Raw genomic sequence first — 16,021 nt, 5'->3', positions numbered from 1 at the left:
TTCAAATACTCTCTCTGCTCCTTTCTCTCTCTTCTCCTTTTGGGGCGCTCACTATACAAATGTTGGTCAACTTGATGGTGCCCCACAGATCTCTTAGACTCTGTTCCATTTTCTTCAATCTCTTTTCTTTCTGTTCCTCAGACTCAATAATTTTCATTGTCTGATCCTTAAGTTTGTGATTTTTTCTTCTGCCTACTCAAATTGGACTTTGAATCCCTGAGTAGATTTTCATTTCAGCTATTGTATTTTCCAGCTCCAGAATTTCTTTTTGGTTTCCCTTTAAATCATTTATCTCTTTGTTGATATATCCATTTTGTCCATACAACGTTTCTTGACTTTCTCCACATTTTACTTTAGTTCTTTCTGTATCTTTAACACAATTGTTTTAAATTGTCTAGTTCCTTTCCAGGGAGTTTGTTGGTTTATATTTTCTTCTGAATGAGCCATCTGTTTCTATGTATGTCTTGTGTATCCTTTGTGTGCCTTATGATTTTTTAATGCAAAGTGGACATTTGAATCTAATAAAGTGGTAACTCTGAAAATCAGATTCTGCTACCTCCCCAGAGTTTGCTGTTGTTTTGGGATCAAGGTTGTTTGTTTGTTTATTATAGGCTGTCTCTGTGCCAAAGATCTGCCTGAAGTATAAACGAAAGGCCTTCTTGTGTCTTTTCTGAGCCTGCACCTTTCCCTGGACATGCGTAGTGACTTTCTAATTCCCACTGTATATGCCATTGTTACTGAATGATCTAGTCTTCAGTGTCTGGCTCCCAAAAGCATAAACAGATAAAAATAGAGGAAAAAGGGCATCGGCCTTTTAACATCCTGTAAAGTCACTTTAAATACCCTGTAAGCCAGATGAGAAACAGTTTGCAAAAAATGGAAAGAGGTACAACAATGCTGCCACCTCTTTGTCTGAACCTCTGCAAAAAGAGGCAGCAATCAGTAATCGGAGCAGATCCCAAATATATGGAGGACAGGGCGCTTTTTGCCCACCCTGGCTCCCATAATCTGTGCAGAAGCTGCTCTAGGAACACAGGCATAGCTGCCTGCCACAGGGCAGTGTGGTAGGTGTTCAGTAGTTACTACTGTGCTAGGAGCTGAAATTGACCAAAATTAACTGCAGTCTCCCACACAAGCCTTCCCCTGCATGTTGCAAGCATTCAATAGACTCCAGAAGTCCAAAATATTTATATCAGATAGATTCTGCCAGTGTAATTTTCTCTAGGTGGGGAGAGATTTCTGTTGTTTCCTATTCCACCATCTTCCCAGAATCCTCATATCATTTTAATGTTTAATAAGTTACTAAGCTTGAGGTATCACTTTATAACCAAATTTTAACTCAAAAAAATAATAATAATCTTGCTAATTTCATTATCTTTAAACCTTTAATTAGCCATCTCTACACACAGGTTTCACTGTCTGTCTGGACATAGGCCAAGAGATGTCTGCTGGGACAGGTGAAAGATGTAGTTACCACTGAAGGGGGATAAATAAGATGAGCATGTTTTCTGAATCCAAAACTCAGATCAAGGCTTAACAAAATATTTGAGTATGATTATGTAAAAAATCTTATAAATATATAAAAGTTAAATTCGATTGCATTATAAACTTAATGCACTGCCTTTCCAATAAAAAAATAATCTAATCAAGACTGTCCCCAGAAAATTAAGCCATAGTCTCCACAGATATATTGAAAGAAGAGCAGAGAGAGGGGAGGCACTGATCACCAAATGAATAATTCCCAGCTTTCATTCTTTGTATGTTTTGATCATAGCACCTCAATAAATGTCCTATATTAAGATCAGTACATTTTTCTTCACACTTAATATAAACACCAACAGTGGTCACCTACCAACATTCATCCAAGGGCATACTTCACAGGTTTCATAATCAAATTCTAAAATAATCACATGTAATGAAAATAAAATAATAAAAAATAAAACACAAATAATAAAAAACACAAGAATAATGTACAAAGTAGAAAAATGTAATTTATTTGCCTTATTTACCAAATGGTTAGCTATAAAGATACTATTTTTGCCTTGAGTTTAGGCAGTTTCACTTTTTCACCAGAGTAATTTTTTCTGATCATATGCAAGAATCAGCATCTTCTGTTTTATCTGTATTTAATTGATCATTCACATTTTATACATTTGTGCACTTGATAACCATATTTTCTCCATGATCACTGAGGCTCTGTAATATAAAATGTCATTGTCCTCATATATTTGAGTAATATCGATCACGATTTTGAAAGTCTCTATGAGCATATCTTGCATAAGTCTTGTTATGTGGGATCCTTCCAAAAGGTTCGTGGTCATTGAAACAAGATTCAAAAACTTCATCAACAGCCTTTTGAGCTACTTCTTTGCTGATATTCCTAACAGCCAGAATAGAAAGAATGGCTCTGTCTCTCACACAAGTCTAGGGAGAAAGAAAAGTATGTGCCTTTAATCATATATGAAAATTTTATCATGAACTATTTTATATAATGTCTGAACCACAATCAAAATTCATTTTCCTATAGTTAATAATGTTGTAATAAGTATGTAAGGGGGAAGAAGGGTACTAGATTTTGATCACTTTGTGAGTTATATAGATCTCTAATCACTATGCTGTACAACTGAAACTAATATAATTGAAAAAACTCATTGAACTGTACAATGTAAATATGAGCAACTAATTGTCTATTATATTATATTTCAATAAAGCTGGAAAAAAATTAATAAAACATTCTATTATTTTAGTCTGTCATTCTAAAGAAACATAACTCAAAATATGGAGCATGTTTAGCTCAATCTAAAATTATTTAGGTATAAGTAAGACCTCTTCCAATTTTCTTATCTTTTCCAATAATATAAGCAGAAGTCATTCTCTGAAGTTCCAGGCAGTGTTTGCCAAACAACAACTCCCAATGTGCAAAATCCTAGGAAAGTATATAAATAAGGTTCTGGTTGAACTTTTAATAAAATTTAAAATAAATTTAAAATGTACTTTACTTTTACAACTCTCTTCCTTAACTTTCCAGTTGAACAATACTAGATCACTTTTCCTTTGAGAAGAGTACTTCCCCCTGCAGGCAATAGGAAACCACACATATACAGACAAAATTGGAAGGTGTCTTAATTTTTCAGACTTTTTTTTGTCTGAGTGTTCTGTGCATGGGTATTAAAGTTATCTTCCTACGAAAATAATTTACCTAATGTTACCTAGTAATAGACAAAACTGTCTCAGTGTTCTAAATATTTTAAGAAACTTAAGGTGCTGCCAGTCCAATTCTTGGAAAGCATTTAACCAATTTATTTCTCCAAAGGTCCATACTAAAACTCAAAAGAATGACATTTAAGTTTTCCTGAAAAATAACCAAACACTGGTTCTAAGAGCTGTACATCTTGGCAGTCACTGATTTTCTCTGCACGTTCCAAGTTTTACCTCAGCCTGGTGAGCGTGCCCAACCTGGAGATGCTCACTAATATCGGAATATAAACCAGTGCTTCTCAATCTAAATTACACCAAACACCGATTTTAAAAATACGCCCCCAGCATAAAGGAATGAGGACAGGAAGAACAGTATGGAGCCAAAACAGCAACTGCCAAAAAGAGAAAATTTCTCTCCTCCAGGAAAAAAAGGAAAATGGTGGTAAAAATCTGTCCCCTGGAACCACAGAGTTGGGAGACACGAGTATGGATCATAATTCAGATTCACTTCTTTCCAGATGTCATAAATTTCTATTAAAAGTATGCAAGTTTACAATCAGTTACTGTAATTGATGTTACTATCGCTTGGGTACATGCTGTTCAAAAGCAAGGACTCTATTCTCTAAGACTCTTCTCCCTCAGCCAGGCTCCCACCACCTCCACATATTTTCCATCCTGTTGCTAGTTCTACTCTGCTCCTGAATTCTGCTAATTTTCTGCTCCTGTTACCCAAAGTAAAAAAAAGAGACTTCTCTTTCAAAACTCTGGGCCTTGAATCACAGGCCTTAACCACGTTATCCACTTCTCTTCTCTGGGCGTTCCAATGTGCACCCTACTTCCACTCTTCCCACTGAGAGCCAGAGTACACAGACCAATCAGCTGAATTTACCAGAGAACCAGGGATTCAAGGGCACAGAAGACATGCGGCACAAGGCAACTCCACGGCGTATCACCAAACTGACCTCTCATAGGCTGAAAGTCTAATAGCCCTTTCTGAGTCATCACCCTCTTTAGGCAGCAGGCTTCTCTTCTAGCTCTCATTCACCAAGTTCACAAAGACTTTTAGTAGTTCACTGTGACTTTCTACCCTGCATCCCAGAGTTCAGTTACTCTTCTCTAAAGAACCAAGGGAACTTCCTGTTGTTCTCAGCCTTTTTTGAATCTAGTTGAAACTGCTATCCTGACACCCATGTATCACACAAATTGGCCCAGCAAGCTCTTCCCATAGAAAACCTCTGACCAGCCTTTCTCCTAAGTGTGGATACAGAGCCCCCTGGTTGCTGTGGGAAGAAGTGCTTACATTCATTATCAGTCTATCAGTTCTATACTCCTCTCCCCATATCCATGTGGCACAGATCTTAAAAGCTTTCTAGCAAGATGATCTTGCCTATAGTTTTATTTTTGGTTTTTCTTGAGTTTTGGTTACAAAATCCCTCTCAGCTCAATTCATCATGATCAAGTCTGTGCCAATCCAAAGCTTTGCTATCACGTCACATACCCTTTAAAGGTGCGCTAACACACAGCCATATCGTGCTGTAATGCAGTCTCTATTCTGAAGGTTACTGTGGCAGTTTCGAAATATAAGTTCAGGGCTGCTAGGATAAAAGTAAGACAGGCTGTGATTTCACTTCCATCCTTATTGACTCCTATCTAAAAGTATACCAAGAGTGAGATCAGAGCTCTTTTCACTATTAAAATCTCTCAATCAGTCACACAGTTTGCCCATAATTATATAGAACTAAATTCCATCTATTTGGCTTAAACAGTATACATTGTATATTCTTTTCATGTAAGTAGTTCTTCCAAATTTCAATTACTAAATGAATGTACTTCTCATTTCTTTATTCACTATTTCCACTCTTAGCACTCCTGAGGATAAGCAATTTCATGTTTGTTCTTACCTGATGGTGTTGTTTTAATCCAAAACGTAACCTGAATATTTCATTTACAAGTGAACAGTCTCCACTAAGGTTAGCAGCTCGAATCTATCACAAAAACAGAAGCAAACAAAAAGAAAATAAGTGCTCATGCTCTATACCTTTATATCAACCAATTTTTTTAATTGTAAAAGAATATAAAATTAGCAAGTTTTTCTGAGAACAGAGTATCTGTAAGACTTTTTAAAACTCTATTGCCTCGAGAAGTTCTTAAATTAAGAAAAAGAGTAGATATGGATGAGCTATGCTAGAAAATGCCAAATACACTGGGTGGAGGGGAGCAGGGGGTTGTTTGATTTTCTACCAAAGACAATTTTCAAAACTTTACTGATAGAATGAATTTCTTTTCGAATCAAAAGTCAGAAAGTTGGACCTCAGAGTTTAAAAGTCCATGCTTTCCACAAGATACAAACACTTATACAAAATTACCAAAAGGATGTCAAGAAAGCATTCTTCCAAAGATCTACAAACTGAATTTCAATGTGAGTTAAAACCGAATACATCAGTTTTTAAGACATTTTGAGCATACAAACCTCCCAGGCCTAGCCCAAATCACCGAAACTCTCTTGGACCCCTTCCTCCAGGGCCTCAACTGTCCTATGAAAAATTAAGTAGTACAAAGCACAGCAACTCAAGAACATTCCAAACTGGTCATGCTACGAGCAGGACATCCTAAAGTTAGGACATGTTTTCTAATTTACTATATTTCTAAGGTAAAAAGCAACTTTAAAAGATGAAAAGTTCTTGGAACTACCCACATAGATTCTACAGCCAACCTGGCCACATTTTTGCTAATTTACTGCAAAGAGAATGGCCCACTTCTTGTTACTTCTACAATAACATGGCCTTGTTCCTCAGAGGGGTTCAAGGCACTCAATACACTTTAACTAGCTAACAAGCATTAATTCTCATAACCCTCAAGAGAGAGACATATTTAAAAACTCTGGTTTCAGCCTGCTTTCCAAGTAATATGAGTTATAATTAGATGCAATAGGGTTGCTTATTAATTTCAAAGGAAAGAAAATAATTGAAGTTTTAAAGTATAAGCTTGAAATTTATATTAGTTTTTTTAACTTAGCACATTACACTCTTCAATTAATGAAATGCAAGTCTGAAATACCTACATATATAAATATATATATAATACACACATGGACACACACACTTCTGAGAGCAATCCAAAGTACTTAATAATAAATACCTTTTTCTGTTGTATTTTTAAGATTAAATGTTCTACTCTAAAGTAAGCAAGGAGCTTTGGAAGGCAAAGCTATGGAAGGCAGGACAGCAAACCAGTTAAGAACCCTGGTTGCAATCCTGCCTCTTCCACTTACTAACTATAAAATTTAAACAAATGCCTCAGTTTCCACAGATATAAAATGGCGATAATAACCTCCATGGGTTGTTGTGAAGATTAAATAAGATTAAATCTGTTTGTAGAACAGAATAGTGTTTGGCGCTCATCCCTCAGTAAATGTTAACTATCCTCATATTTTATATTATACAGTTTATTCTATAAGAAATAGAGTATTATTATAATTAGTTAATCATAACTATTATTAAGATTTAAAGGTTATATTTAAGACAATTCTAAAAAAATTCAAATGTTTCCTGTTGTATCTCAAAAATTATATTCAACAGTTAAAAACAGAAATTCAAAACCAATGTGAAACTATGACAGTAACTATAAATTGAATAAAATATTCAAACAGCGTATTCTTGGGTGGGGGCGGGGAGATATTTTCTACAATAAAACTCACCTCTGAGCAGGCCAAATGTCTGACATTGGTGAACCAGTTAACATGAGCGCGACAATGATCAAAGGCATGAATGAGCTCGTGGGTGACCACTCTGTTCATATGGGCTTGATTATGAATATTATTCTGGCACAGAACAATCTAGGAGGCACCAAAATAAGAGAAATTCGGCTATTTCTAAAGTGTACTCTCATTTCATGGATCCCAGCCTCTCTCTCACATGACAGGGCTCACCAGCCCAACTGCCTCTACCCACTCTTCTCCACCAACCCCACACCGACCTACCTGCCAAGGCCCAGTATTAACTACATGGTCCTTTAAGCCTTCCCAATGACTAACTTCTCCCTTCTCCTCTCTCTGGACTACAATAGCACTTACATTAAGGACACTATTCACATACTATCCTCATTGGGGTGACTATACCAATGGTGTCTTGGACTCCACAGCATTGTATTAAGAGTGTGGACTTGGAAATGAAGTAGACAGATTCAAATTCCAGCTCCATTCCTTACTAATTTGGTGATCTTGGGCAAGTCTCTTAACTCCCTGTGCCTCAGTTGCCTCTACTATAAAAAGAAGATAGAGTACCTACCTCATAGAATTGTGAGAACTAAATGAGAATATATGTAAAATGCTTCTTATCAAGTTTCTGAACGAGCAATGAATCAACAATGAATGACCACCACTGTCCCATTCTACTACAATTGCCAGGAAAAATCCTCAGAAAGACCTTCAGAAAGAAGTGCAAAAAGCCAACAGCACTCTGAGCAGGACCCTATAAGAATAATAGAGACCCTATAAGAATAACAATTACCATTTATTGCATACTTCCTATGTGCCAGACACTGGGATATGTGCCAGTTATTTCACATACATTCGTTCATTTGCTCAACTAATATTTATTGAGACCAAGCAGTAGATTTACAATCTACTAACGGAGACAGAAATTAGTCAAATATTTATCAAAATGCTTAAATGACAGTTGTCATGAAGAAAAACCCAGGGTGTCATGAGCACTTACAATGAAAATGTGTGACCTGGTCTGGAGCACTAGGAAAGGCTTCTCTGCAGAAGGTTATGTTTAAACTGGGATCTAATGGATGAATGGGAATTAAATATGGAAAGGGAAGGGAGCATTCCAAACAGACAGAACAACCTAAGCAAAGGGTAGAGGGAGAGTTGAAAGAAAAAAATGTTTGTGAAGTTGAAAGCAGGCCTATATATTGCTGAAGCAGAGCTGGAGGTGGAAGGCATGAGATAAGGCTGGTGAGGTCAGCAGTGGCCAATTCACTGAACACCTTGCCCTTATCCTGAGAGCAATGGGAAGTCATTGAAAAGGAGCAGTGAAAGAGGAGGTTACTTTTGTTTTGTTTTGTCTTTATCCTTTTGACTATAGTTAGGAAAATAAGCAGAAGATGACCAAAACTAGATGCAGAGAGACTAGTTCAAGGCTAATGAAGAATTCTAGGTGAGGGGTAATGGCACCTGAGCTAGGATAGTGGGAGCCAAAAAATGTATCTAGAAGGTAATTTGGACAAAATTTGGTGATGGACAGAGTATTGGAAAGGAATCAGAGGTATGAAGAATGATCCTTAATTTCTGCTGTGTAACAGGGTGGATGGTGTTACTGTTCACTGAAATATGCAAAACCAAAAGACCAGGTTGGGTTGCAGATGAGGTATGGTAAAAATTAGTAATTTGGATTTGGACATGTCAGGTCTGAGGTGCCTTGAGGACATCCAAGCGTCGGTGTTAAGTGGGTACTTGAATATACGGATGTGGAGTTCAAAAGAAAGCTCTGACCAAGGAAAATAAATGTGATCCCTTTGGTAGAGTATAGAATAAAAACAAAGGAGATCTAACAACAAAGATTAAGAGATTTCAACATTTAAGGGCTGGTAGAGGAAGTTGAGCTAGCAAAGGAGCAACCAGAAGAGTGCTGTATATCAAAAATTATGGAAAGAAAGTATTTGGCATTACCTGCAAAAGTCAAGTGTACACATATCATATGACTCAGCAATTCCATTCTTAGGTATATACCTTAGAGTAACCTTTGCACATGTGAACCAGAAGAAAAGGTAATATATATATATACATATATACTGTGAAACAGCTATAAATAAATAAGCCAAATACATATAGAATTTTCCAGCATGAAACAATTAAGTGTGGATACATGTGAGTTATATATTCAAGATGGAAATAGTTACTAATACCACTTTCATCTATCCCTACCACATGACATAATCCATCTACCCCTTCAAGACTCTGTCAAAACCCTCTAATAACTTAAAACTAATAATAACATTTATTGAGTGGTTACTATGTTTTTTTACGGTAAGCACTTTACAAGAAATGTCTCATTTAATTCTCATAACCATTCTATAAGATAGATACAATCTTCACCCATATTTTACAGATGAGAACTCTCACTCTCCTGATTAAAACTTCTAAAGGTGAAACTCTTTACCTTAGCATTCAAAGCCTCCAACCCTGTGGCTGGATTCTTTCCAATCTTACTTCCCCTTGTTTCCCATATATTCCTGACTTCCAGCTAAACTAGCCAGACAACATGCCATTCCCCAAATATACCCTGTGCTTTCTCAACACACCACCTTGCTCCTGTTTTCCCTGCTTTGGGCAATAGTCTTTGTCTTCTTTGCCCTGAAGGGGCTTTATATTCTCTAGCTGAATCTGTTGGCATCTTTCAGTCAATCATATCACTGTCCCATATCACATGCCTACCTAAAATAGTTTAATCTCCCTCAAATTTTATCATTATCTGTATTCATGTCTCTTCTCCTCTGTGAGAGTGTCTTACGAGTAAGGACCTTGACTAATTCATTTTTTGAATCCCACACAGTCTACCAACAGAATGCCCAGCATGTGAAATGTGCTCAACAAATATCAGAAGAATTGGAGGAAAGAAAACAACATCACAAAAATGCCTACCTGAGACACTGAAGCATCAAAACCTCCACTGACATGTCCATTACAATCTTCACAAGAAAAGTGTCTTTCTCTGTTAACAGCACTAAAAGGCAAGAATGGGTTAAAGAAACAAATGTCCAGAAGCAGGGAGGATGTAGCACAGGAGAAACAACCCTGGGCCAGAAGACTCCATAGCAAATCCCCTCCACCACTCACACACACAAAACACTGGGAAAGCAACTGAACACTTTCAGGACTTAGTTTTCTCATCTATAAAATAAGGAAATCGTCTCTGCAAAATTTGCCCTAGTTTGAATTCTCAACTTTATGATTCCGCAAAGCATTTGGTTAACTAATTAAAATCATATTGGAAATATGCTGGAGTTGCTGCCCTTGGGCCAGAATGTTAAGAAGTCAATCTCAGAAGTCACTTCCTCTAATCCCTCCCGAAGTCAAACACCTCCTCTGCAACAAGCTGAGATTTCTTCTCCGTTAAGGACAATTATGACACTGGCATAGTGGTAAAGCCAGGTATGGCAATTACTTATAAGAAAGATTTTAAGTATTACTCTTACTAAATACTCAAAGTAAATGGTAGAGCCACATATTTGGAGTTAGGGCAGATGTTGGAGAACAAGGCTTGCCTGGAGAGAACGCAGCCAATCACCACCACCTACCATATGGAAAAGGCTTTGTAGCCTGAAGAAAAATCTTAAATAGTTCCAGTTTGGGGTTTTTTGTTTTTAACAGCCAGAATATAGAGCAGCACTTCAAAAAGATTTACTTACCAACCTGAGTGCTTCATGGCATCGAGTAGAAGTTTGACATATGGATCTGAAAAGATATGGACTTAAATATATATTCTAATTGGAAAAAGATAGTCAATTAAGTTATCCAAACAGCAGTGTAAAATAGCATCAAAATGCAATTCAGAAATCTTAATGAAGTAATACTATCTTAAAATTGGTAAAAATGGTTATGAAAAGACAAGCTTAAATTAACATAAAAGCATGTCTTTAATGAAATGAAACTGATACAAATACCAAGATGGGTACTACGAAAATCTTAGATAATATCACATATGCTTTTAAAGGCCATTTTTAGTTAAATGATCAAACACACTGTATCAAAGTATGTACCAAAAGACTGGGGGAATTTGGGGCATAACCAAAGAAACAAATAGCAGCACCGTATCAAGATTAGAGGAAGGCAGTAAGTAGCCCCACCGGTGCCTGTCCCAATCAGACCCCACCAGTAACACAGTGTTCCATGCTGACTACCACATGCTAAACCGGACCAGCCAACTGAAGTTCTTCCATGGGGGAAGGCAGTTAAAATAGTTCAGGACCATGTTCAGTAAAAAGCAAGAAAGAATTTGTGGATTTGGAAAGAAGAAAGAAAACTTAACTAGAACCACAGTAGCTTCAAGTATTTGAAGGGGTTCCAAGTGGGAACAGAATCAGTCAATATTTCTTCAGAGAGCAGAACAAGGACCGAAGGGTAGAAGTTACATGGGGCAGATTTCAATTCAGTATGAGAAAGGATTTTTCTAACAACTAAAGCTGTTGATACAATAGACAAGTAGCCTCAAAGAACACAGAACCTGCTCCAGTAGAGGTCTATAAACGCTCTGGTCAGTGATGGCACAGAGGTTTTCCTCTACAAGGGTGGAAAGGCCTATGACTTCTGAGGGCCTTTCCACTTCTAAGAGTCTATGAGCCCGTGATGATTATAGCAAAGTACGATGAGCCCAATGCCTCTAGTAACTTTTCACATAAGCATCTTGTCTGATTGTACAAATGCACAGCAAATTATATGACATAAGCAAAAAAAATAGAAAGAAATGAAGGTTTAGAGTTTTTTTAAGCGTTGAAAGCAAAAACAGGTAAAAGAAAAGTAGTAGTTGGGATAACAAAGTTAGGTTAGGTTACTGCTTTACTAACCAAACTCCTTCTAAACGTGTTAACAGCAAAATAATTATTATTAATGATATATATTATTTAGTGTATATCAAGTGACAGGCACCATATTAAATGCATTATTATTCAAGCAACTAAGAGACTTTTACAAAATTGGAGTGGGTTCAAAAATCTAGCCTTCTTAAAAAAAAAAAAAATGCAGGGAGCACAGTGGTTTTGTACTTCAAAAAGGACCTGCAGTATTTTAGAATCAATTTGCTCTTAAGAAAAAGAAAACAAAGGTCTCCCATATGGCTTGGTTCTTGCATCACTCTCTGCCTCAAGGATAGGATTTCAAAGCTTTAGTCCTACCAAAACTTTCTCCCAACAGCCCTCCCTGTGGAAAGCTGAGGCCTGTTAATTCCTATAGCGGCTCATGTTCAGCACCTCATATCCTATCTCAACTCTTCTTCCACTGTTTGGCTCCTCCACTGCAAAAACGGCTACCCTTTATTCAGCTCCTCATATCCTGGCACTTTACATTTATAAAATCTATTCCTCACAACAACGCTAAAAGAGGTATTTTTATCCCATCTCTTCCCACCCCCTTTATTTTTTACAGATATGGATAGAGGAAATCAGAGTTAAATCACTCTTACACACCTAACAAGGATAGAGACCAGAATTTGAACCTATGTGTAAATCCGCATCTCATGTTATTTCCACTGTGTTCCACTTTGAAACATCTTAAATGCAGCATCCTTATTCATCTTGGTATTTGCCCACAGCAGGACCTAGGAAGTATTCAATACATATTTTGCAAAGTAAACACAATGTCATCATTCTCTCTACTTCCCTTCCTCCTTCCTCTTCCTTGATTCTCAAAAACGTTGGGAAATCTTGTGTGGTTGATTTTTGAACTGTGACTGACCAGCTATGAAATAGTAAGCTTGCTTTGGGACAAATACATTTAAGACTTTGATTTTCAAAACATACCTGAAGTAAACTTGGGAAGTCTATGTCAACACAAAGGAGTTAAGAAATCTCTAGTGCAATATCGTTAGGACTAATGACAATATGATGAAGCTACAAACTCTCTCCTCAGAAAAAAATGCACTTTGGCGCATACACCACGATTTCGCAGTCCATTTCAGGGGTTTCTACACTCTGAAGCCCATCCATGTATGAAGATTAAGGACCCCTTCCAATGAAAAATAGGTTTGCAAAACTGTCATTTTTGCTCTGCCAGCATAAGTATGCCTTAATTAACGTGGCTCTTTAAAGCTCTGCTTCACCCAGACTCCAAAGTTCCCACATTGCTGCATAACTTACATAAGAAATCAGAGGATCTATCAGACCAGTGAGTGTGACAGAAAACAGCAAACTCCTAGCCCGACTCCTCGTTCATTCCACGAGCAGGAGTAGTGCTGAAAGGGACCTCAGCGCCTCCTCTGATACGGAAACTGAGCCCCAGACACCGACTCCCCGACCCGGTGACGCTGAATCTGCCTAGTCTCTGCGCGGAGCTGCCGGACCCCGGGCCACCCCTCACCTGGGAGCCCCCGAGTGGCGCCCAGGCCCCTCCCTGCCCGCCGGGTCTGACACCACCACTCCTGGACCCCCAGCCTCTGGGTCAACCTACTTGTCTGCAGCGTCTTCATGAGCATGAGCTGGCACTTCTGGTTGTTGGTGAAGAAGCCGGAGAGAAATCCCTGCTGGGGCTTCCCCTGAGCCAGCCGCTCGGGGAAGACCTGGCACGCGACGTGCTGTTGCTGCAGCTGCTCCCCTGCCGAGGGGTTCTGCCATGCCATCCGCGACCTCGTCGCTGCTTCTTCCCGTCTCGGGTGGCCTGGGGTGAAACTGGAAAAGGTAATCACCCTCTCGCCAAACCCACCGCTCAGGCGTCCCCTCCTCGTGGCCGACCAGGCGCTGGGCAGGGTGACAGTTGCAGGTTGAAGCCCAGGAGGTTGGGCCACAGGGGCTTCTGAGCGGGGTGAGGGACGCTGGGCGGGGCGAGAGGCGCGGGGCGGGGCGAGGAGCTCTGGGTGCAGCGAGAGGCTCCGGGTTGGGTGGCTGGCGTTGGGTAGCCTGCAGGCGGGAGGAGCCAGAGTGGGTGTCTGCAGGCTGCTCCCGGGCTGCGTGGGCTTTGCCGCTGTTTCTCAGTGTTGTTTCCTGGTACCTATAAGCGTCGTTCCGCAGCCCCGTCTCCTCGCGGACACCTACTGGCCAATACTGGCCGCTAAGTCTCCTTCTCTCACTGAAGGTCTCTGCCATCCTCCCACTCCGTGCAGTTTCTACCAGCAGGCTAATTGCAGTCTCTGGCGCACCTCTTTCTTCCCTGCTGCCGCAATCTATACTGAATGCAGTGTTTTTCAGAAACGTTTGAAAGCTACAATTATAATGACTGGTATCATCAAAATCCTCAAAGTATAGTACCCAACTACGTTTTTTCTGCGTCATCTGGGCCCATTCACCCACCTTACTCTCCTGCCACCCCAAATAACTCTCTGATAACAAAACACAACCCGTTTACTTCTACCTCCAAGTCTTAACTCATAATTCCATCTTTAAGCCCCTTTCCTCAGTCCTTATCCAGGTACTGATCAAATCTACTTACCCCACAAGGCATTCCCAAATACCGTAATCAAAATTAATCTCTCTTGATCTCCCAATGTACACAGTACTTTGTACCTGTTATAGCTTTCATCACAGCATGCCAGGTTTCAACTCATTTGAGTTCCTCTTTTTCCACTAAATTACTCATTCAGCTCACACATTTATTCGGCACCTACTATGATGGGTGAGGCATGGTGACGAAAACAGAATAATCAGAATTGCTGAGATTGAATACATGGTTTATGCAAGAAACATCTAAATAATAAAGGCTCAAGAGACCTTGAGGATTATGAACAGTGCCTTATGCGTCACATAAGTATCTAAATTGTCAGTAAGTATCTAAATTGGATGGGATGCTAGGATTATTCATTCATTTGAAATATGAAAACATGAACATCTCTCTCTCTATATATATATAGAATGCTAAGTTATAAGTTAAAAAAAAAACAATTTGTACTGAGCTCACCTTGGATATACTATTTCTAATTCCCACTACAACCCTGCAAAATAAGTATTATTATCACTATTTGCTGATAAGGAAAGTGGGCTTGGCAAAATTAAATAATCTATCCAGGATTGCACAACCAGCTTCCAATATAGTTACAGAATGAAGCACACATATATGAAAAACTAAACCATTTCAAGTTAGTACGTTTAGTCTGTAATACTCATGGAAAGCCTAGAATGGATTATAGCCTGTAAACATTTGAAATAGTATTTGAAATATTATTCAACTACATGAATAAGCAAAGAAATAAGCAAATTAAAAGCTGCATTTTTCCCTACCGAATTAGCAAATGTATTTTCAATACTCATTTTTAAGGCAAAAGTGAGAAAACTAGAATAAATTTATGCCAAAATATGATCAATAGTTGTTCAGGTACTGGAATATTTTTATTATATTCTGAATTTTCCTAATGCTCTGCAATAAGCCTGTATTACCTTCATAATGAGAAAAATAAACTTTTGGAAGGGCACATCCAAATGACTGAGTTAAAAAGAGAAAAACACCACAGAAAAATGAGAGCATGGGCAAAGATTTAGGTCTAAGAATTTTCCTATCTCCATCGCAGCATTAATTAAAAGCAAAAAGGATAGAAAATATCTAAATATCCAACAAGAAGTACAATGGAATACAAACGACCATGTCGTAGAAGTCTTTTCTTAATGTGTTCTTAAGGTTTTTTTAAGTTACGAAATAGCATATGCAACAGGATTCCATTTCGAAAGTTTATTATATGCATAGAAAGGGTCTGGAAGACTGCTCCAGAGTGTTCACAGTGGTTGTTTCTGAGGGAAGGATATGGGTGTTTTGTTTTTTGTGCTTGCCTTCATTTATAAAGCAAAAATAATTGCTTTTTTATAGGTATGACCTGTTTAAAGTTCTTTAAATATATCACAGCAATAAGTGCATAGGATATAATTTTAAAGTGCTTTCCGCCTTTCGGCTTTTTAATAACTAACGTCTAATCCATTTATCAAGGGCCAACAAAAATTCGGTGAGATTATAGCCTTCCCTTAGCTTTCATTTTGAATGTTGGAAAGAACAAAACAGTCCTCACCACCATCCGCAAAAATACTCCATACTCAGCCCAGTATGCCCACACGGGTAGGAATCGCAGGACGAACGACAGCAATCTACATCCGGCCCTCCGAACCCGGAAGTGGATGGAAGAAGGCGCTC

General features: G+C 38.5%; 1 protein-coding gene across 4 annotated transcripts; it reads right to left on the bottom strand.

The window, feature by feature from the left end:
* Positions 1 to 1,966: 1,966 nt before the first annotated feature.
* On the bottom strand, positions 1,967 to 15,986 carry ATP23 (ATP23 metallopeptidase and ATP synthase assembly factor homolog). Of its 4 annotated transcripts, none has more exons than XM_015587075.2 (7): positions 15,900 to 15,986; positions 13,364 to 13,570; positions 10,612 to 10,657; positions 9,845 to 9,926; positions 6,896 to 7,033; positions 5,100 to 5,183; positions 1,967 to 2,424 (listed from the first exon to the last, which is right to left on the bottom strand). In XM_015587075.2, the coding sequence occupies exons 2-7, from the start codon at positions 13,530 to 13,532 to the stop codon at positions 2,221 to 2,223; spliced, it is 723 nt and encodes a 240-aa protein (XP_015442561.1). In that variant the 5' UTR covers positions 13,533 to 13,570; positions 15,900 to 15,986; the 3' UTR covers positions 1,967 to 2,220. The 4 variants fall into 4 exon arrangements, with proteins under 4 accessions (XP_015442561.1, XP_024900483.1, XP_015442563.1 ...); XM_025044715.1 differs by lacking the exon at positions 15,900 to 15,986 and adding an exon at positions 12,385 to 12,515 and having other exon boundaries at positions 13,364 to 13,490; XM_015587077.2 differs by lacking the exons at positions 6,896 to 7,033; positions 15,900 to 15,986 and having other exon boundaries at positions 13,364 to 13,894.
* Between the last annotated feature and the right edge of the window lie 35 nt (positions 15,987 to 16,021).

Source organism: Pteropus alecto, unplaced genomic scaffold, assembly GCF_000325575.1.
Source record: "Pteropus alecto unplaced genomic scaffold, ASM32557v1 scaffold433, whole genome shotgun sequence".
NCBI lineage: Eukaryota > Metazoa > Chordata > Mammalia > Chiroptera > Pteropodidae > Pteropus > Pteropus alecto.
This window is presented reverse-complemented; position numbering and strand designations above follow the sequence as displayed.

What these genes read in the sequence shown, in the direction of transcription:
- ATP23 (XM_015587075.2), bottom strand. Translation starts at nt 13,532, where the DNA reads ATGGCATGGCAGAACCCCTCGGCAGGGGAGCAGCTGCAGCAACAGCAC. An exon ending in CATGAAGACGCTGCAGACAA is followed by an intron (nt 10,658 to 13,363) that starts GTAGGTTGACCC and finishes ATATCTTTTCAG; the next exon opens with ATCCATATGTCAAACTTCTA. An exon ending in GACATTTGGCCTGCTCAGAG is followed by an intron (nt 5,184 to 6,895) that starts GTGAGTTTTATT and finishes TTTTTGTGATAG; the next exon opens with ATTCGAGCTGCTAACCTTAG.